Source organism: Chelonoidis abingdonii, chromosome 13 (assembly GCF_003597395.2).
Source record: "Chelonoidis abingdonii isolate Lonesome George chromosome 13, CheloAbing_2.0, whole genome shotgun sequence".
In the NCBI taxonomy this organism is placed as follows: domain Eukaryota; kingdom Metazoa; phylum Chordata; order Testudines; family Testudinidae; genus Chelonoidis; species Chelonoidis abingdonii.
The window spans coordinates 1,665,449-1,687,358 of record NC_133781.1 but is presented as its reverse complement, the minus strand read 5'-3'; the positions used below and the strand labels follow the sequence as shown (position 1 = coordinate 1,687,358).

Sequence of the window (21,910 nt, the reverse complement as noted above, 5' to 3'; positions counted from 1 at the left end):
AACAGATAAAGGGTGAGAGGGAAAACAGAGGCAGTGACTCACCTGAGGTCACCTAGGAATAGAATCTGGGCATCCCAACTGCCAGCCCAGCGCAGTGTCCACAGGACCGGCTGTGGTTCAGCCGCAGGACTAGTCTGGCAGTTCTGGCTAGCTTACCTTCACCGCGGTACTAACACCATGGCGGGGCATGGATCAGCGTTCACATCGCTCTCCCAATCAGTACTCAGCCCAGGGAAGCTAATGATCCAACCAACAGGCCCAATTCGGTGATGAACCCTGGTCATATGTCCCCTGAGGCGTGTCGTGCATACGCTAAGAAAACTAATGCAGGTCAGACTTCAGCCCTGGAAAGTCCTTACTCCCATAGCCCAGGTCATAACTGTGCGCAGCACGTTTGCAAGTGGACCCAGGGCGTGCTACAAGCGTGCGGGCAGGTTGAAACAGCTCTTAGCACGGTTAATTTCTCTGGTGCAGTCAAGGCCGCAGAGTGGACAGAACAGCAACATCTACGGTCGTCTTCTAGGACTGAGCAGGCTATAAAGACCAGAGGATGGGCCATAGGACAGGAGGTTTGAAGGAGACGGACAGAGAGGAACGACAGTGCGTAAGTGTAAAAGAAGAAGGCACAGACTTGAAGGCTGTGAGTTTGGAGTCAGAGGAGTTAGGGAAGTTGTGAGCATCAGGGGCAGGAGGATGAACTGGGGGACAGGGAAATGAGATGAGGCCTGGATCGGAAAGAGAGAGAACACATCACAGAAACCAGGCCAGGAGAGAGGGATTCAGCTGTTGAACAGCTGAGCCAGCAAAGAGCTGGGGAAGAAGAGATACCCCCAGGACAAGGGGGCAGCCAGAGAGGCAGAATCAGAGAGCAAGGAGCTGGAGTAGAGACACCTAATGAACCCTGATATCACCTGTTTTTCCCCCACGAGCACTATTTCCGATTTCTAAACCCGACCTGATCTCCTGGATGGAACAAGGGGAGGAGCCATCCACTCAGGATTTCCAGGGATGGGAGAGCCCCAGAGGAGCCCCTGCAGGTGAGCAACCGGGTGAATCAGACTCCCCCGGCCCATACACCAGGGCGAATGGGGCACAAACAACACAGCTGCTGGAATTCCCGTGACCTCCCGTCTTCTGCCTCCTCCCACTCGGGTCAGGTTTGTAGCCAGCAGCAGGCGTTGTGGCTATAGCCGGTTGGAATTTGCTCATTAAAACTTTTTCTTGTTTTTAAGAGGGAGGACCAAAAAAAGGAGCATTTTCACCAAAACAAACATTTTTGCAGGAAATCTTTATTTTGGTCAGAATTTCCACTTTTTCAACCGAAAACTAGAAAATCAAAATAATCTGCTTTTCTTAAAAATAAATAAAAGAAAGGTTTGCAATAAAATTATTGGTTGGTTGGTTGATTTATGAAAACTGAACATTTTTAGAGACAGCTCAAAGTTTTAAACTGCAGATGGTTTTTCAAAAACTGAAAATTGAAAGGGATTTCAGACTAGATGTCCTGGTGAGTCCCCTTTTAGCCTTAAATTCTGGGACTTTTCTGACTTCAGGTTCTTACAGTGACATTTTTGCTGTACGAAATTAAACAAAATTAAAATTTAAAACCGTCTAAAATAAAATTCCCATGAATCATAATTGTCGCTTTTCAACTAACTCCAGCTGTGTATTTGTGGCAGACATCTGTCATGGTTCCCCAACAGTCCTGGCTTGTATCTGGCAGCAGCTCCCTTCCCCGGAGTCTTCAGATGGGATGTGAAGGCAGAATAAACCCCTCTTCTCTCTTCTGTGGGGAAATCTGGGTTTCTTTCCCCTCCACACCCCTGTGCAGGGAGTGACTCATGCCTGGACTCTCTCTCCCTTTGTCCCAGCAGCTGATGGTTTGGTGAGCGACAACGAGGAGGAGGATGCTGATGAGGAGGAGGAGGAGGAAGGCTCAGAGGAACTGGAACCACGCACGTCTCAGAATCCTGAGTGGGAAAAGAGCCCTGCCGACTCCGATGAGCAAAAGAAAGCCCAGCCAGGGAAGAAGCATGACAAAGCCACGCAGCGCGGCCCAGGCCTGAGGAAGCCGAAGGGCACGGTGGCCCAGACTCGCTGTGGCGACTGCAGGAAGAATTTCGAGTGTGGGGCGGCTGGGGGCCGGCAGCGGAAGGGCAAGCCGACCGAGGAGCACGCCAAACCCTTCTGCTGCCAGGACTGCGGCAAGAGCTTCATCTGGGCCTCGCACCTGGAGCGACACCGGCGCATCCACACTGGTGAGCGCCCCTTCCGCTGCCCTGAGTGCGGGGAAAGCTACAGCCAGAGCTCCCACCTCCTGCAGCACCGCCGCACCCACACCAGCGACCGGCCCCACAAGTGCAGTGACTGCGGGAAGCGCTTCGCCCAGTCTGACGAGCTGGCCGCCCACCAGCAGGGCCATGCAGCGGACAAACCCCACAAGTGCAGCCACTGTGGCAAGGGCTTCATCTGGGCCTCCCACCTGGAGCGGCACCGGCGCATCCACACTGGTGAAAAGCCCTTCAAGTGCCCCGAGTGCGGGGAATCCTTCAGCCAGAGCTCCCATCTGTCAAAGCACCGGCGCAGCCACACGGGCGAGCGCCCCTACCGCTGCCCACACTGCGGGAAAAGTTTCTGTCAGAGTTCAGACCTAGCCCGCCACAAGCGGACCCACCTGGGCAAGAAACCCCTGCGCTGTGGCGACTGTGGGAAGTGCTTCCGGGCTGGCCCGGCCCTGGCCCGGCACCAGCGCTCCCACCGGCGGGAGAGGGCCCACCGCTGCGGTGACTGCGGCAAAGGCTTCGTCTGGGCCTCTCACCTGGAGCGGCACCGGCGGGTCCACACGGGTGAGCGCCCCTTCCCCTGCACCAGCTGCGGGGAGCGCTTCGCCCAGAAGGCCCACCTGCTCCAGCACCGTAAGACCCACTCCCCCGACCGGCCTTACAAGTGCAGGGACTGCGGCAAGCGCTTTGGGGACAACGCCGCTTTCCTGGCCCACCAGCAGGGCCATGCGGCAGAGAAGAGCTACAAATGCAGCGACTGCGGGAAAGGCTTCGCCTGGGTCTCCCACCTGGAGCGGCACCGGCGCATCCACACCGGAGAAAAGCCTTTCAAATGCCCTGAGTGCGGGGAATCCTTCAGCCAGAGCTCGCATCTCACCAAGCACCAGCGCAGCCACCTGGGCAAGCAGCCCTACAAGTGTAGCGAGTGCGGGAAGGCCTTCGGCCTCACTCTCGACCTCATCATCCACCAGCGGACTCACATGGGCAGCAAACCCTATAAGTGCTCCCAGTGCAGGAAAGGATTCACCCGCCGGGCCAACCTCATCAAACACCAGAGGAGCCATGGGGAGGAGGAGCCCTGAGGGGATTCACAGACTGGGCTGCAGGGTAGAGGGAGCCAGCGGGGGATAGGATAAACATGACAGTTGGAGGCTAACAAGAGCTTGTGTGGCAGGGAATGGCATAAATGTGAGGCTCAGAGGCTGAGAGGATAGAGGGAGGGTATCCCTCTTGGCTGCTAATGAGGTGGGGGAGCAGTATAAATGTGACACAGGGAGGCTAATGGGGAACAGCATAAAAGTGACACATGGAGGCTAATGTGGGGGAACAGTATAAATGTGTCACGGAGGCAAATAGGATGGGGGAACGGTATAAAAGTGATATATGAAGGCTAATGGTTGGGGAACAATATAAACGTGACATACAGATGCAGTATAAATGACCCTTGGCGCAGCTGCCTTGAGATTCCCTGTGTCTCACAGTAAGGTTGCCAGTTTTGGTGGGATCTATTCCTGGAGGTTTCATCGCATGACGTAATCTTTAATTCAAGATTAATCTTTAATTCCTGGAGACTCCAGGACAATCCTGGAGGGGTGGAAAACCTAGTCCCTTGAAGGGCATTTCCAGATGTCTCAGAGCGTGTCAACTGGCCTGGCCCGCCCCCAGTCACTAAGGGAGACAAAAAACCTGGCAGGCCAGCTAGTCATCACCCCCTGCTCCCCATTTACTATGGGGTCCTGTGTAGGGATAATGGAGATTTAAACAGAGGCTTTGCTGTACTCCTCCCTCCCCCCTGCAAAATGCCCAGGATGGCCCAAACCCTCAAAGGTATTTATTCCTTTGATATCAGTGGATTTTAGGAGCCTAAATGTCATTGAGGTTCTGAGCCAACATCCGCAGGGTGAGAAAAGCCTCCACCGGGATCAGAGCTGCAGATGCTGCTGTGACTTGCCCTTGCCTGTGAGAGCAGCTGCCAGCAGATAAGGGGTTCATGCTGGGCAGGCAGAGGCCACAGCAAGACCATTGCTTTGCTCCAGCAGATCTGAGCTCCCTGAGGACAGAATCATTTCCTTTTGTCACCAGATCCCAGCATGGCTCCCCAGAGGCCTGTCGTCTCCCAACCCCTGTAGGAATGTCCATCTGATGCTTCTGGGAGCTGAGATCTGTTTGCAGCCATGTTCTTGGGTATTTTTTTTTGGAGTGCATCTTGCCAAGTTTAGTTCTCTATCACTGAGTCGTAGATGATGGTTAATTTGTGACTTTTTTTGCTTTCTGTTGGAGGCAAATAAAATAGAATGTAGTTTTACCAGCCTTACAGACTCCAGGATACTTGGCATGATTAGAAATATGCCTTTAAGTACAGCAAGATACTCATTGGAATAGAGTCTATTTAATATGACAGGAGTGTTGTAGATCTATAGCTACTATTAACTCAGGGCTTATTTAGACAAACCCAGGCCTTCTGTGGAATATTTATTTGGGATCCCCGCGAGGGAGAGAGACTGCCCTCTCTCTTCAGTTAGTTATCAACCAGGAGCCCAGTAACAGGCCAAGCCTTTCATAAGTGACAAGCTATTTGAACTCCTCCAAGTACTAAACCTCACACCTTCTACTCCAACTGCAGGGCGTGTTTCTTTGACCTCCCATCTGGAACATAAAGCGAGACTGACATGCTTATTGGTTTTAGAAACCCTTACCAGAACAAGACACTCTACTGTACACGCTTCTCCTCTAAGGGGTGTAGGAGAGATCAAAGTCACTTAGTGCCCAGCGGGAAGGCACTCAGATACTCAGGAGATGAGCGCAATAGAAGAATCTATATAGAAAAGAACAACTTTTGGGTGTCCATAAAGGTGTTTAATTTTCTGGAGGGCAGGAGCTTGGCCCTTTTAGGTGGCCCATGCTGGACACCCAAACTCCCTAAGCATTTCTGGAAAACCGTGGCCCAGTTTTCAGTCCCCTGCCCTCATCTCCCCTTCCCTGCAAACTCCCAAAATTAAAATACCTGCAGTCTCAATTTTACAGGAAACGGGAAAAAATTACAGAAAATTTCAGAGGCCTGACAAAGTTTCACTGGTTTAACGAAGGTCTTGTCTACACATGCTTTTTATAGCAGTTTAATTATCATGGTTGGGGTGTGATTTTTCTAATGAACTAATTGCACTGGTTTATTGATATAAAAGTGCCTTATTCTGGTGTAACTTAGGTAACAAAGCAGCTTACTTCGACCTAACTGTGGAAGTGTCTACACTTAAATTTCACTCCTGCAGATGTAACTGCCCTACTACACTGACTCCATCTCCATGAGCAGCGTAGAATCAAGGTTGATGTGGTTAGGTCAATGTAGTCTCAGTGTAGACACTGCGTTGCTTAAATTGATTGTTACTGGCTTTCAGGACCCAACCCACAATGCTCGACATTGACAGTACAATCGATACAAGGGCTCCTAGTGAGGACATGCACCAATACCAGGAGCGAAGTGTAGACATGGACAAGTGATGCAATTACTGCGGCAGCTGTATGCCAACATCAGTTAGTCAACTTACTTTTGTAGCATAGACGTGGTCTTATTCCCCTTCCCTCCAGGTATAACTATTCTACTATAAGTACTTTTATACTGAGGTCAGGTCTATACTACAGTGGTTTGGCAGCATTGCTATGTTGGTCAGGGGTGTGAAAAAAAACAAGCGAGGGTAGATACAGCTATGCTGACAGAAGAGCTCTCCTGCTGACATGGCTAATGTCAGTGGGGGAGGTGGTGTTACTATGCCAAAAGAAATACTGCTTCTGTTATCATATGCTGTGTCTACACTAGAGGATCTGCTGGTCTAGCTGTATGGGCAAAGCATTTGTAGCGTAGACAAGGCCTGACGTAACTTTGTCCACACTGGTATAGATAAGATGGTACAAAGACTAAAGTTGAAATTTTAAAGTGATTCAGTTCAACTGATGCAGCTTTATGTATGGACACTCTGAATTTGGTTTAAACCTATTTTACAATGATTTACCTTGCACTGGCAAATTTTCAGGTGTAAGCTATGCTGATATAACCAGTTTTAAACCAAAGTAAGGTGGTTTACACCAATTCACCAAATTTAGGTGTGGACGCAATAAAAACGAAGTTGATACAAGTTGACTTAATGTTGTAGTGTAGAAGACCAGGTTTAAACTGTCTTTTAAACCCAATTAAGTTAAACCAGTGCAACTTCTGCGTGTAGACATGATCTAAGAAATTAAGCGTCTTTTAAGGATTAAAAAATCATTACACTGACTTCTTTGAAACTGCTTGGAGATCCGCTGTGGAGAAAATACAAGGTAAATGCAAAACATTACTGACTGCACCTTTCCGTTGGGGTTCTGAAGGCACGGAGGGTCAGGTAGGTACATGGTGACCCAGAGCAGTAGAGGGCATTTCCTGGCTGTGGAACTCAAGGGTCTCATGTCTGACTTTTCTGAGGGTCTTTAGCATGTTCAGAGGGGAGGCAGCCCTGCCACATGTCCATGTGTCACTATCCTAGGCGGCCGTCACTACATAGAGCTTGTGTTTATAGTAAAATCCCCAACTCTCCAGATTGCCACCGCCCGCCCCGTATTCAAAAACCATGAGTTGGGCCCCCAAAAGTCACGAGTGGCTTAAGAGAAACCACCTTGAAAATAAATTCTGGGTTCTCTGTATTTGCTTTCTGAACCTCTAGGGGTTAACACATTCAAGCTTTTCTCTGCAACACAAGGGACTGGATGATGACTTCTCTCTTTATAAAATTATTGCTGAGAATTTCACGTGACTCCAGCAGCTGGGGCTTTTAGACAATGACCAAATATCACAAGACCAGTGATAAAGATATTGTCAACCCTGGAATTTACTCCCTGCCCCATTGCTGCAATTAGGGCCAAATTAAAAGCTGCCAGGGTCCTAGCCATGTCACCTGCACCCCTCCCCACATTACGGCCCCACCTGACTTGGGATGCCAGCAGCAGAAGCTACCAGCGCAAGAGCCAGCTGATGGAGAGCCTCTGCCTCTCCTCTTTCAGCAGCCTGTGTCTGCTGCTCTCTGCCTTCATGCAAGTGGAGATCTCACCTGGGCTTGACTCAAAGGATTCTCTCTGTAGGGGCCCCTGCTGAGCCACAATGGAGGGCAGCAGCACCCAGGGGCCCAACCCAGAGTCTTCCCATTTGGCATTAGCAGTACGGGGCTCCCCAGAGCAGTCAAGTTTCAGAGTTAAAATTGGGATGGATAAGACCCCTCACCCCTCAGCAATTGGCTCAGGCTCTCTGCAAACTCAGGCAGACATCACCATAGGGGTCACATTTTAAAGCTTAACAACCACAAAGTCTAGGAACCTTATTATTCAAAGAAAACTAAGTACAGGAGTCAGGGCTGGTAGTGCCAAAGGGTAAAATTTTCAGAAAGTATGAGATTCATGAGTGACATAGTTACATAAGAGCTTAAGTGTCACTGAAAGTCAATGACTCACTTTTGATGGTGGGACATAGCCATCTAAGTCACTTAGTGTCACAGAGCTGTAGGGTCTGATCTATGCCCTGGCTGAAACCAAGCCCGTAGGAGTGACCCTTTTAGTGGACCAGGCCCCTAGCCGCACACGGTATGTTGACACTGCACAGAAAAACCCGCAGCGGCGAGTCTCAGGCCTGGGTCAATGAGCTGAAAACCATGAAGATGTTCCCACCTAGGCTCCAAGACCCCCACAAAGTCCAGGACTGAAACCCAAGCCTGAACATCTACAGTGCTATTTTTAGCTCCACAAGCTGAGTCAATGGCCCCGGGCTCTGAGATTCGGCACCGCAGGTCTGTTTTGGGAAGGTAGATGTACCTCAAGACGGCCTCCCCGTCTCTGTCCATGGCTGCCTGCATTGACTCCAACCCAGCCAGACTCCTGCAGGAGGTTTCAATCGGGCCCCTTCAGGGATCTCAGGGTATTTCCAACGACACCAGGCAGCCTTTGCAAAAGAAGGTCGCCATTGATTTGTCCCTGGGTGTACAGAATCAGAGAGCCCCTGCACTAGCCCAGAGAGAGGCAGCATTCAGCCTGGCCAGGGCTCCCTTCAGCCTTGCTGCCATCAAAGGCATCTTGTCTGGTTCTTGCTCCCTTTGTCCTTGGATCCCAGCCACCTGCCCACTTTGTTCTCCATCTAGCTGGGACCTTTGCTCCACTTCCCTGCCAAAGGGTGTGTACCGGGGGCAGGGGGAAGCAAGCTCTTTCCTCTGGGTGCTGGTTGCGAACATCTTGGACATTGGAGTTCCCAGATCTTCCAATGATAGGAGGTCAGTTTCAGCCATTCCTTTCAGGACCCAGTCATACCCCACCCTCCCTGACAATTACAAACACCTTACAGCTCCTGTTCTGTCCCAAGAGCAGCTTTTTAACAGATTTCCACCCACTAGGGAGCTATGCAGAGCACACAGGGAAACTGAGTCATGCATCGCCATCATAAAAATATTATCAAAATCCCTGCTTTGTCACGTGCTAGCCTGGATCCTTAAAGGGTATTTAGCCCCCTAATTCCCAAAGGAGCTATCTTTGAGGCTTCAGGCCAGCAGTGAGGAGAGCAACTCCTGAATACCTTTACAAATCTGGCCTAAGTCACTTTTGAAAATGGCACATTTGAAAATGGCACCGTAGGTCTTAATCCGGTTCTGAGTCTGCTGGAGATTATCCAACCTCTAGAGCTCACTGCAAGGCAGCTGGTGTTCTTGTGTTAAAGCAACGAAAGCTTGTAGAGAAACACGAGCATATTTTGAGTCAAATATCACATAGCACAGAAGCAGAGCCTGCTGCAAGCTTTCTGCAACTGCAAGGCGGGCTCTGGCTTTTTTGCCGCCCCAAACAAACAAACAAAAAAAAAGGTGTGTGGGGGGGCAGAATGGCAAAGTAGGGATAAAAAAAAAATCTGTGGCACGGCTGAAGCAGCAAAGTAGGGGGTGAGGGGATGGGAGAGACGGCACGGCCAGCAAAGTGAGGGGACAAAAACAAAATAAAAAAACCCTACAGGGCAGCCAGAGCAAGGGTGCAGGGGGACTCCCTGTGCTGCAGAGTGCGCACTCGGTCTAATGGGGGGGGGGGAGAGGAGCGGGGCAGAGAGAGAAAAGGGGGACGACCAGGGCTTCAGCAGGGCACTCGCCGCATGGCACTGACCACCGTGCCGCCTGCCAGGAGGGTTCTGCGCTGCTCCGGTCGGCGGGGAGGGAAGGAGGCGGGCTGCCTTGCAGAGTTTGCTGCAGGGCTCTGCCCTCCTCCGCCCCCTACAGGGCAGCCAGGTCGGGGAACCAAAAAAACCCCCAAACCCTGCCATGCCGCCCCATAGAATCTGCCACCCGAAGCACGAGCTTGCTCGGCTGGTGCCTGGAGCCGGCCCTGTGCAGCCGATAGCCCCACTCCTCCATATGGCATCTGCCTGCATCCTACAGCTGCTTTTGGCCCGGCTCACCCAGGGCAGGTGGCTCTGTAAAGCGGGCTGAGCTGTGTTGTTATCCAAGGGTTGATCACAGGCAGGGCTGAGCAGGCATTTGTCACAGAGAAGCGTGGGCTTTAGCAGGCATCTCCTCCAGGTTTGCAGAGCTCCCTGCTGCTAAGCTGCCCATTCAGCATGACTTTCAACGGCATCTCTGTCACACGGAGCCCCTGGCTGCAGCCAGAGACAGATGCTGCCGGCTGATTAGTGTCCAAGCTCCCATCTGCCACCACTGAATAGGCCATGGAGTTCTTAGCCAAGGCAGCCAATCACCTTCTGAACAACCCCATCAAGCTAATGTTCTCCAAGGCTTGTGTCATTGTGGTAGAGAACTCCGGTCACTTTGAGCACAGAGGCCCAGCAGCTAGCCGGAGCGAGCCATCTTGTCTCATGCCATGTGGCTGGTTTTGGCGGTCTCCCACCTGAAGCTAGTTTATCCTTTCTTCTCTTTACCTAAGAAGTGGTCTACAGGGAGAATCATTTTCTCCACTAAAGAGCCCGGGTTTGTGTTCCTTCAACAAAACATTTTTTTCCTGCAAAGTTGAAGCGTTGCTGCAGCATCCTTCCCTGGCCAGGTTGTGGTATTCACTCTGCTTGTCTGCCTTCTGCTGCCTTTGCACCCCAAAATCCAAACACGTGCGCACACATCCAAAAACACATCTGGTTCCTGCCTCATCCCCCTTTTGGCTCCTGTCTCCCTTTCCCAATAGTTCCCCTCCCCATATAGTTTGGCTCCTGTTCTGTCTCCCCTCGCCCCCACACACCCCTGAAATAATTTGGCTCTGTTGCTTCCCCTACTCATACCCCTTTGTTGTTATAGACTGTAAGCCTCTCAGGGCAGGGACCATATTTTTGTTCCGTGTTTGTACAGCACCTGGCATGACAGTGTCCTGCTCCATGGCGGGACTCCTAGGTGCTGCGGTGTATCATGGTAGCCCCGAGAGACCACAACTGAAATCAGCCCCCCCCGTGAGTCCAGGGGCTGCACAAACACCATGTGAGAGGCCCCACACCTTACAGGCAGGCAGATAACAGACCAGCAGAACATTTCTAGGTGCAGAACTGGGGGAGAGGGACCAAGTTTTTTGGCTTTCCTAATTAGCTGCCCTAAGGGAGCCCTCCCCTTGCTGTACTAAGTGCCAATCTACCCCTGCTGGCACATAAGGCCTTCCCCTCCCAGGGGAACAGCCCCCTTCCCCTAGCAAAAGGGCCTGGCTCTCCTGCCACCCTCCGCCTCTTGCCTGCCCCAAAACCAGAGCACAAACAGGGGGCTGAGAGGAGGTCAGGTCACTCCATCTGGCAGAGATTGTGGGGGTATCACCCCTACCATAGCAACCCATTGGCTCCAGTTCCCCTCTTCAGACACCTACCAGAAATCATTCAGCACCAGTGCCCGCTCACAAAAAACAAAAAAAAATACTTGGCATCCCCCTGCAAAAACATCTCCCCACTATCACGCCCCCTCCCTGGAAAGAAGGTGTGTAACAACAGAAGGGACCAGCTCTCATCCATCAGTATCCCCAGGGTGACAGTCTCCACAGAGGTGGATAGAAGGAAGCTCTGCCCTCCCAGCTGCAGGGTGTGCTGTTTCCAGTTAAAATGGAATTAGGATGAAATCTAGACACTGCTGCTGAAATTTCTCTTGCACACCTGATTCCTTATACCCCACTTTTGCACAGACCAATGGCAGCTGTGCACAGCAGCTGGCCGGGGCTGGGCTCGGCCACAAAGTGGGCATGTGGAAAGCAGGATTGATAAACAAAATTAGAGGCACTTTTGAAAATCCAACCAGTTGTGTCCTGAGAGAAACAATAAATAGACCCAGTCACCTTGCACAAAGTGATACAGATGCACACGTGCCCTACAAGCACCAGCCATGTTCCCTGTAGTCACATATCATACTCACAGCAAGGTTGCCAACTTTCCCCATTTTAAGAGTCTCAAGCTGTGTGCCCAGCTCCTGGAATGAAGTGACTGTAGGAAAATCTTTTTTAAAAAATTCTAAGTAAGTTGCTAGCTCCTGTGGTTGCAGAAAAAAGCTTGAGAACATGACCCAAGTGTATAACCCAAGGGCTCAGAGACCAGAAGGGCAAGAAAAATGCCATTTTTAAAAATGCCAGGGTTTTTAAGACAATCTCCTGATTTTTTGAGGCATCTCTCCTGCTTGTTTTGAATGCTTCCAGCTGGTGGCATGGCTAATCCACCACTGGTGACTCTGGAGAGCTGGAATCTATTCTTGGCTTTTCCCTGGGCCTGCTAGGTGACCTAAGGCAGGTTGCACTGCCATGCCTCGGTTTCCCCATGTGTACAAGAGGGATAATGATACTGTCATGGAGTCACAAGATCTGGCCTACATCCCCCCCTAACTGTCACCAGGCTCCGAGGAATGACCCCTTTCAGTGTGCAGGACCCACACAGTTCCATGGGGCAGGCCCTCGGTCTCTGAGACTGAGTCTTTGACAGTAGTCATTCCTGTCTCTCTACCCAGCAAACCCAGCTGAGCCAGATTCCTGCAGGAGGCTTGTATGGCAGCCATTCAGGGCACCAGGATCTCAAGAGTCCTGCAGAGACGCAAGCAGCCTTTTCTAAACAAGGGAGCCATTTATTAGTCACCTGACACACCAGATCTGAAAGGCCACGGGGCAGCAGGGAGAGGCAGAAATTATGCCAGTCCATCCTGACCAAGCAAGTGCCATAAGCCAAGCTGCGATGGACTCCCTCCCTGTCTCCCCCTCCTCTTTGTCTGACCACCTCAGTTTCTGTGTCCCTCCAAAAGGGCAGCTCTTAGTCCAGTTCACATGTCCTGGGATTTCCTGTTAGGCAGTGATTGTTTGTCTTGCTGGATCCTCTGTTGATCTGGGTTAGTTTCAATCAGTTCCTCAATCCTCTGTTGATCTGGGTTAGTTTCAATCAGTTCCTCAATGACCTAGTCATTCCCCCTAGACAGCGAGCTGCCACACACCCATCTCCTGCACTGTTCCAGGAGCAGCGTTAACCCTTTTGCACTCATGGGGTAGCAATGCAGCGTACCGAAGGAAATTCCCACAGATGACCGCCTTTGTATAATGCTTTAAGATCTGCAGCTGAGAAGTGCTAAGAGCTGGATATTATTGTTTGGGCTCTCACCACAGATGGATGCAGCAAAAACAAATACACTTCCTTCTGTCACTCAACACCCCTCCTCCACCCCACCCCCTTCCTGTTCTTTAAGATGAACGACTCCAGACACACATTGAGTTTTGCTAAACTACATTCTACTTTATTACCCTCTAATCCGAAGCAAGGAAGTCAAAAGTTAAACCCTCGTCCCACCTCCAACTCCACCCCTGTGCCATTCCCAACTCATCTCTGTCCCAGGACCCACCTCCTCCAACAATAAACCAACCTTTCAGGCCCTTCCCTGAGACAAACAGCTCGAGCCAGTGACAAAAGCCAATGATCCGGCCGGGAGAACCCAGGTTCAAGGAGTCACCTGTTGTGGTAACTAGGAGATGTAGCCCAGGCAGGAGGCAGATTCCGGCAGCTGAGCTGTCAGAGTTCCTGACTCCCTGTGGCCTCCTCACTGATGAACTCAGCCTGGCCTGTTGACTTCCCCAGCTTCCTTCTTTGCCCAGCCTCTTCCTCAGGAACTGGCAGACGCCCCCCTTCTCCCACGCTGTTCCCTCCTCTTGGGGTGTCATTCGTAGCCCTTTAGGATTCAGGGCCGCTTCCTCTGATACTCACAGGACATTTCCTGTCTGTCCCAGTGCAGTGAGTTCACAGTTCTCAGCTGGCTGGCTCTGAAGAGCAAACGCTGCCATTTCCCAGCACTGTTATCTTTGACCTTCACTCCCTGACTGTCTGACATCACTGCAGAGCTCAGGCAGTAACTTCCTTCCCCAGTTCGGTCTGTCTCTAGCTGTGAGCGTCACTACTTAACCAACTGACCCCAAGAGGCCAGAGAGGATTTTTCCATTGACACCCACCCAGGGGCACAGTCAGACCCAGCATTAGTGCAACCAAAGATAAACGTAGAAAATGTACTAGCTCAGCCTTCCTAACCATCCTTTGTCTAGCACGGGATGCGTCATGCAGAATCTACGGGGAGCAGTTAGAATGAGCTGCCCGGAGACTCCGGAAAGGAAGGACAGTGTAGACATGATACCCTAAAGCTAACGGAATGGAGGGGCAACTGTATAAATGTGACCCCTCCCAGGCTAACAGAAAGCAGGAGGGACCATATAAATGGGACACCCCAAAGCTAATGCTATTGACACTGGATTCCCTGGGCCCACAAAGGCTGTTCTAAGCTCCCCACGAAGGGGAGGCCCGTGGAAACCAGTTGCTGCTCTGGATGGTGCTGGGTGAATTCATCCCCCTGGAACAGAGAGCAAGGCAGAGTCCTGAGCCTTGCCTTTCGCAACCTGAGAGGGTCAGGTCCCATGGAGTGGGGCTTGTGCATCTGTGGCTCTCAGGCCAAATTTCATACCTTGGCTGGGCCCTGGGTCACTGGCCCCCCACCTTTAAATGGCTATAACAAGGCAGATTCCCAGCCACAGAGGCCCCTTGGTGTGTTTATTTCTCCAGGTGTCTCCAGCAGCAGGGAGTCCCACTGGTGAACCATGCCCCTGCTCCAAAGCCATTCCTCTGCTCCAGAGACAGATCCCCCTCCCCCGCCACTCTCTGTCTGGTTGTCTCTCCCCCAACCTCTGCCCCACATCTCCCACGTCTGTCTGCTCTGAGGTCTCCATTTCCTTCCGAGTTGCTGACAGCACAGAGGCAAACAGAGCGGAGCAGGTGGAAAAAGTCGCATGGGGAGCAGCAGCTCCGTAATCCCATCTCTATCCCACATCCCATGATGCTAGATACCCCCCCACCCCCGGCACACCCATACATTGCAAGCTCCATCTGCTTCCCATCCAACCCCCTGAACACTAAACACTCAGCCCCCCCCCCCCTCTGATTCCCACCACCCACCCGCTGCCCCCTCTGGTTCCTACACCCCCAGTCCCCAAATCTCATCCCCCATCCTCCCCCGTCTAGTTCCTATCCCAGACCCAGCCCTCCACCCCCTTCCCTTCTAGCTCTCATTTCCACCTGGGTATGGGGTGCGGGGGAATCCCCTGGCCGTATGGCATTCGGGGGGGAAGGGGTCTCAGCTACCAGGCGGCTAAAGGCCCATTTTCCTACATCAGCAGTGAATAATGCTGCCAGTGTGAGGGGGAAGATTGCCACACACACCCCTCACAAACAATCCCTTGGCTGGGGGGAGAACATGCCAGTCCCCCACCCAGCCACCTCCAGGGCATGGGATGTTTCTGGCTTTCTCCAAAGACAGGGGTTCCCTCTCCCCCACACACACCCTGCTTAGCCATGTTAGTTGCTGGGAGGTTGCTGGGGCCAGCACTCTGGAGGGGCAGCAGCACTGGACTCCCTTTCCCCTGGTCTCCATGCACCAGGAGCTGAGAAAGACTTGGATGCCCAGGCCCGGGGGGAGGATGAGGGGACAGGGCATTGGAAGTGGGTGGCAGGATCCTGAGCCCAGGCCTCGGGTGGTGGCGTGGTTGTCCTGGTCCTCCTCTCGGCCTCCCACCAGGCAGGCGGCAGCAGGGAGAGTGGGCTGTTGGTGCCAGCGGCATGGAGTCTCTGGTGGGCCGCCAGGGCTGCGCTGAGGCTGAAGGCTTTGCCACAGTCGGGACAGACATGCCGTTTCTCCGCGCCGACCTGGGCGTGGGCCCGCTGGTGCCGGTTGCGGTGGGAGCTGCGGCCAAAGCGCTTGCCACAGTGGGCGCAGGGGAAGGGCTTTTCTCCAGTGTGAGTGAGCCGGTGCCGGTCATAGTGTGAGCTCCAGGCAAAGCCTTTGCCGCAGACGCTACACTGGTAAGGCTTCTCACCCCGGTGCAGCCGGCGGTGCCGCTCCAGGGCTGCGGCAGCGGTGAAACCTTTGCCACAGTCAGGGCACTGGTGAGGCCTCCCTTCCCGGGCGGCATGAGTGCGCCGGTGAGCCAGCAGGGTGGAGCTGACGGCAAAGCTCTTGCCACAGTCGCCACAGCGGTAGGGCCGCTCACCGGTGTGGATGCGCCGGTGCCGCTCCAGGTGGGAGCTGACGGCAAAGGCCCGTCCGCACTCCCCACACCGGTAGGGCTTCTCTCCCGTGTGGATGCGCCGGTGACGCTCCAGGTGCGAGATCCAGCCAAAGCTCTTCCCGCAGGCCCCACACGGGTATGGCTTGCCGGCAGCGCCAGTCTCACGGGCCGGCTCTGGGTCCTCAGCAGGCCTTTCCCGGGCATGGGTGCGCCGGTGTTTGGCCAGGGCCGATCCCCAGCGGAAGCGGCGCCCGCAGTCCGGGCAGGCGTAGGGGCGCTCGCCCGTGTGCACGCGCTGATGTTTGAGCAGGTTCGAGCTCTGACTAAAGCATTTGCCGCACTGTTCGCAGCGGTGGGGCCGCTCAGGGCCACTCTCCTCGACCTGGCTGGGCCCCTCTCCCACACCACCGCCATCCTGGGTCTGCGTCCCCTTGTGCTTGAAGCGCTGCGGGTCTGTCTGGTGGTTGAGGCGCTTACCACAGTCAGCACATCTCTGAGGCGGGGGTGGGGCTTCCTCCTCAGCCTCCTCCTCCTCCACAGCCGCAGCGTGGGTGCGCATGTGGCGGTCCAGGTGGGAGCTCCAGGCAAAGGCCCGGCCGCACTCCCCGCACTGAAAGGGCTTCTCTCCCGTGTGGATGCGCTGGTGCCGCTCCAGGTGGGAGCTCCAGGCGAAGGCCTTGCCACAGACGCCACACTCGTACGGCTTGCCGCCCAGGTGGCTCTTCTGGTGCCGGGTCAAAGCGTTGGGGTCGGCGAAGCTCTTGCCGCACTGTGGGCAGCGGTTGGGCTTCTCGCCGCCCGGCGCATGGGTGCGCTGGTGGGTCAGCAGGGATGAGCTGACGCTGAAGCGGCGCCCGCAGTCGGGGCAAGCATAGGGGCGCTCCCCAGTGTGCACCCGCCGGTGGATGGTCAGGTCCGAACGCTGGATGAAGGTCTTGCCGCAGTCGGGGCATTCGTGGGGCCGCTCGCCTGTGTGGATCTTCTGGTGCTTGGCCAGCGCCGACTTGTGACTGAAGGTCTTGCCGCACTCAGCGCAGGTGTTGGGGCTCTCCCCGCTGTTAGCCGGCGGCTTGTCCCCCGCCTCAGGGCTTTGGGGAGCCTTCCCAGCGCCGTCGGCTTTTTCCGAGGCTGGCTCCTCCGGGCTTGCTTGCTGGGGTTTCTCCTCTTCTTTCCCACTGGCGGTGCCATCCACTGCTAGGGGAGAGACACCCAGACACGAGTCATTCCCTGCCCGGCGAGGGGAACAAACCACAACTGCCGAGGAGTGTTAGTGATGATAATGCAGCGTTCAGGCCTCTATCTTTGCCTGAGATACAATTTTGGGTCTTGTTGGCCTATTTGGCTTTTGATATTTTTATATTCTTACTAATATGGATGAACAAAGAACACTGTGTGTTACATCTGCCCACAAGCAGATGCGGGTGGGGGAGGGGGGGGGTGATGATAAATGCACTAAAGTGTTGCTGGGTAGAGTGGGAGCGTAATATACAAGCGTATACTTGAAAACTGCCTCAAATCCCATCTCAAGGCAAGGTCAGGCAACCAATCAAGAGGGATGAAGGGATTGTGCGTGTGTGTGGGGAATAAGAAACACTAACAGGCCAAAGACATGCCTGTCCCTGACCGAAGCATAACCTCACTCCCTACCCTTCCCATGGGGTACAAAAGAAGTGGTACCGAAGCCCCAAGACCCTCCAAAATGGCACATGACCATAAATTGTAAGGAGCGGGACCAAGGGTGTGCCCTACAGGTATAATTATGCCTGCTATGGATGGGGAACGGGGACACTGGAAAAAAAAAAGGAGCTGCCGGCATGCAGAGCTATGGATATGCTTGCCTGATTAATGTCAATAAACATCGCATTGCCTAAACTTCAGACTTCTGGTCTTCTGCTTTCTGTCTGCCCTTAGCAGGGAGATCGAATGGCCAGCAGCCACATCTCCCCCCAATACCCTACCCCAAAAGGAGGGGACCGATTCTGCCTCTGCAGCCCATCCGGACACTCCCGGGGCTCAGTCAGGGTTGGTGGGAAGCCATGCGTGACATTGCAGGGATCCGTTCCTTCCTGGAGAGGGACTCACCTGCCCGGCCACCTCTGGGCATGTGGAGATCCAGGGCTGTCGGCTCATCCCCTCGGTCCAGCCGGGAGAGCAGGTCAGGCTTGGAAATTGGAAATTCTGCTCGGGGACAGGGCAGGCGACAAAATGAGCAAGATCAGAATGAGTTGGGCACTGCCTCCCACCACGCCTCCCTCGGCCTCAGTGGCCCCTTCCCAGAAGCCCATGGGGCTCATGCTCTTGGCCATAACCAGGTCCTTAGTCCTTCTCCCCTCTGTGAGGAGCCTTGGCTCCTATCCACCTTCAGCCTCTCTCCTCACTGCTCAAGACACCCAACGACATCACAGCCCATCAGAGAGGAGTCCCGTTTATACTAGCTTCTTCCCCACCCTGTTACTCCTGCCCCTGTTAAACAGGCTGCTTTTCCCTTTCTCCACCCCTCTCACTCAGCCTATCTCATCCATCAATTCTCTCCCCAAAGCTCCTCAAGGGAGATCTGTGTCCAACCCCCACATGCTCACCCTCCCACCCAGATTCAGCCTCCCTGAACTGCCTTTCCTAGTAACTGTGAGGGGCCTGTTCTTCCCACTCCTGGCCAAGTCCGCTTCACTCTCTCTGCTGCCTCCTGTGCAGGGACCCACCGCCTCCTCTCCCGGACCCTTCTGGCAAGGGTCTTGTCCTGTTTAGCTGGCTTCTGCTGCCTTGCCTTTGGGAGATCCTTTTCCTCTGCCTTTGTCTCCCTCGGCTATCACTAGGGCCCTACCAAATTCAGTCCATTCTGGTCAATTTCACAGCCATCGGATTTGAAAACTGGTAAAGTAAGAGAGAGAGAGAGAGAGAGAGAGAGAGAGAGAGTGTGTGTGTGTGTGTGTGTGTGTGTGTGTGTTCCACAGGATTACCACCTCACTTCCATGCTACTTCAGAGCTCGACTCTGAAGACAGCAACCAGGCAGCTTCCTGGAACTGGGTCTGAGCTCTCCCGCTCCCCTTGTGCGGGGGTTGGACAACTTCTGTGCCTCCCCAGGGCAGCCGGAGCTAGGGGCCCCCTGGCTGGGGCACTCCTAGCAGCAGAGGGAGATCAGATTTCATGGGGAAGGGCTTATTTCACAGTGTGTGACATGTTTTTCACAGCCTGAAATTGGTAGCGTCCTAGCTACCACCATCCCTTGGGTCCCATTCCCATGGCTTCATTCACCCCTTTCTCCACTGCGTCCCTGAGTTCTGGGGCATAGAGGGAAGCAGGAAGCGACTCCCCAGCAAAGAAGACCTCTGAATGGGGCCAGTCATGGCTCCTTATGGAGAAGAGGAAGCGATTACTTACCGAGGGCCATCAGGGTTTCGTAGCTCTCCTGCATGACATCCCTGTACAGGGCCCTCTGCCGGGGGTCCAGCAGCACATATTGCTCCATGGTGAGAAGCGGCTCCTGCCTCCTCCACTGGCCTCTGCAACAACAAAACCTCCTCCACTCAGCACCTGCCGCCCCAGTCATAAGCCCACCGGCGCAGGCACTGCAGGGCCAGGCTGCCCTCTGCCTCCTGGAGTGACTGTCATTCCCATACCCCTGCTTTTTAGAATCCCCTTGTTCCCTCCCCTATGCAGACCTGCTGTGCTTCTACGCCCCTACCTCTTATTTCTGGGAGTACTCCGGGCTGCAGCATCAGATGCCTGGTTATTAAGTGGACTCAGTTGGCGTTACTCTGATTACAGCAGCTGGTGGCCCTGCATGAATCAGAACTTTCTTGGAGGTTGGCCTAAGGCAGCGGAATAAACTCTCTCAGGAAGTAAGGACCCTCACAAACCTTCCCACCTTCCGCCGCCAGTGCAGAGCCCAGTTCTTGGACCTGGCTTCTCCAACAAACACATAGCACTGAGGGAGGGGCATGAATATATATGTTAAAAATTGTGATTGCAAAGTGCTCAAATGCTACGATAACGAAGGTCATGAAAGCTCCCGACATTGACATGTAACCGAGCACAGCTATGCAGAGTATGGAGGTTCCATGTCACGGAGGGTTTTGTGATTTCTAAACAGACCTGCCTTCAGAGTCAGCATGAACACTGGAAATTTCTAAATTTTCGGCAAAGGAAAATTCCCTGAAAAATAAATTGTTTTGGGTCGTTTGAAAGGTTTTGTTTTGACTCGTTTCATTATTATTTGGCGTTATATAATGGCATGTCTCTCTCACACACACACTTCAAAATTTCAAAATGAGTCATTTCAAAACACATCAAACCATTTTGTTCCCTTTTTTCTCCCCTGAAATAAATCAATCTGATGACAGAACTGCATATTACGATGGCATAAGGTTTCCATCTAGGTGTCTCCAACCATCTCTAGAACTAAGGGGTGAAGTTTTCAGAAACTGCAAGAAGACCCAATTCCTAATCATTTCAGTGGGGCAGGATCTGATAGCAGGAGGCGTGGAGCAGGGGCAATGGGGAGTCTGGACTCTCAAGAGAATGTGTTGGGGGGGGGGTCTCCCCTTCTTCCCCCATACCCAGGGGCTACTCTGTGCAGTTGACACAGGGGCTGGAGGGAAGCAGCTGCACATGCAAGATAGATCAGCTGATATGGAAAAATCTATGTTAACCAGCTTCAATTTCTCCATCCGGTGGCTGCATTCTCCTGGCAGCCCCCACCATGGTCCCATCTTTGCTGTGTTCCAAGCCAGGAACAGACTCAGCCAAGGATAAGAATGGAGGGAGGGGAAGAGATCAGATCCCTTTCATCTACTGATGGCATCGGATCCCTCACCCTCTCTTGGCTAGAAGCAGAAAGGTAAAATATCCACTCATGGGTGGGGCTCAAACCTGCAACCTCTAGATCCAACAGCATGAGCTGCAATTGCCAGACCTAAGAGACCCAGTGGTTGACCCCACCATCAGAAGCCAGCTCTAAGCTCTAGGTGTTCCTGTCATTAGAGGGGAGACGCATGGGTTATACAGGTGTGCTGGGGGGAGGGTAGCAGAAAGGGAAGGGTAACTACAGAATTGCCAACCCCAAAACATTCAGGCCCCAACCAAAAAACAACACGATACTGGGGGAACGGGGGGTGTAATTTTTTTTCTGTTTTTTGAGCCTATGACGGTCACATTTTCAAGTGTCTCTGCAGTTTAGGAGGCTGGAAACTCGTTGTATTCTTGTGATTTTATCTCATGGCGTTTGGTGCAGGAAATTTGGAGAAAAGAGCTTGGTTTAAATTTTTACATAACTTCAGTCCTGAAACAGTGTGAGATTTTCAAGCAGTATACAAAACACAGTCCTCTTTCACTGCCGCATGGCATTCAAGCCTCCGTTTTTGCCTGTCTCCAATGAAATGACCCTAATCCATTGGCTAAATTTCAGCTCCATATGGCCATCAAATTACAACAATAATCTCCCTTGAGCCCAATAATTAAGGGTACAAGGGTTCCCACAGCCTTGTGAAAAAGCCACGTGCAGAGAAACATCAGTAGCAGAATTTGAAAACAGAACCTTGCGGCACCAAAGCACATATTTAAGCCTCTTGAGCTAAAGGAGGAATTTCAGCAGCTGGTGCTAGTAATAGCCTCTGAGGATAGAGGCTGCTGTGGCACACACTTTATAAGAATAAAATCCCCTTCACTGCATGAATTTCCAGGTGAAATCATACAGAGGTCATCTGACTAGTGACCAAAGAGGTCCCTTCTGGCCAAATAATCTAGGTCTTTAAGTGTGTTACGATTACTCCTGGAGGTGGATCGTTTACATCTACACAGGGTGGGTGCAAAAAGTCAACCAGATCAGAATGTCGGAGCTTTTGCATTTGCTTCGCATGGATGCGACCAGGCTGCAACAAAGTGCGAGGCAGATGGAGAATTACACCCCATGATTTCAGAGGGGCAGGTGGTGTCAGGATGGAGAAAAGAGGCAAAAGGCTGTGGGGGAAGGAGAAAGGAAGAGTTAAAATACTGATGTGTCCCAAGCAGGGACTCTGTGGAAAAAGCATTGTGAGAGGTTCTGTGTTGATGGTGTATCCCATGGGATTTCCATGTGCTAGTCCCACCTACAGAG

General features: G+C 52.8%; 2 protein-coding genes across 3 annotated transcripts in view; one reads left to right on the top strand and one right to left on the bottom strand.

Annotated features, from left to right (window-relative positions):
- Positions 1 to 4,592, top strand: part of LOC116824950 (uncharacterized) — a 954,865-nt gene extending 950,273 nt beyond the window's left edge. The window contains 1 exon segment of the mRNA XM_075072070.1: positions 1,875 to 4,592. Within this exon segment, the coding sequence (XP_074928171.1) occupies positions 1,875 to 3,364 (1,490 nt within the window). The 3' untranslated portion in view covers positions 3,365 to 4,592.
- An 8,398-nt stretch (positions 4,593 to 12,990) lies between these two features.
- On the bottom strand, positions 12,991 to 20,087 carry LOC116819422 (uncharacterized). 2 transcript variants are annotated; one of them, XM_075071967.1, is made up of 3 exons: positions 19,198 to 20,087; positions 17,901 to 17,996; positions 12,991 to 17,012 (listed from the first exon to the last, which is right to left on the bottom strand). In XM_075071967.1, exons 1-3 carry the CDS (start codon positions 19,364 to 19,366, stop codon positions 15,109 to 15,111), a joined length of 2,169 nt encoding a protein of 722 aa, XP_074928068.1. In that variant the 5' UTR covers positions 19,367 to 20,087; the 3' UTR covers positions 12,991 to 15,108. The 2 variants fall into 2 exon arrangements, with proteins under 2 accessions (XP_074928068.1, XP_074928069.1); XM_075071968.1 differs by having other exon boundaries at positions 15,056 to 17,009.
- Between the last annotated feature and the right edge of the window lie 1,823 nt (positions 20,088 to 21,910).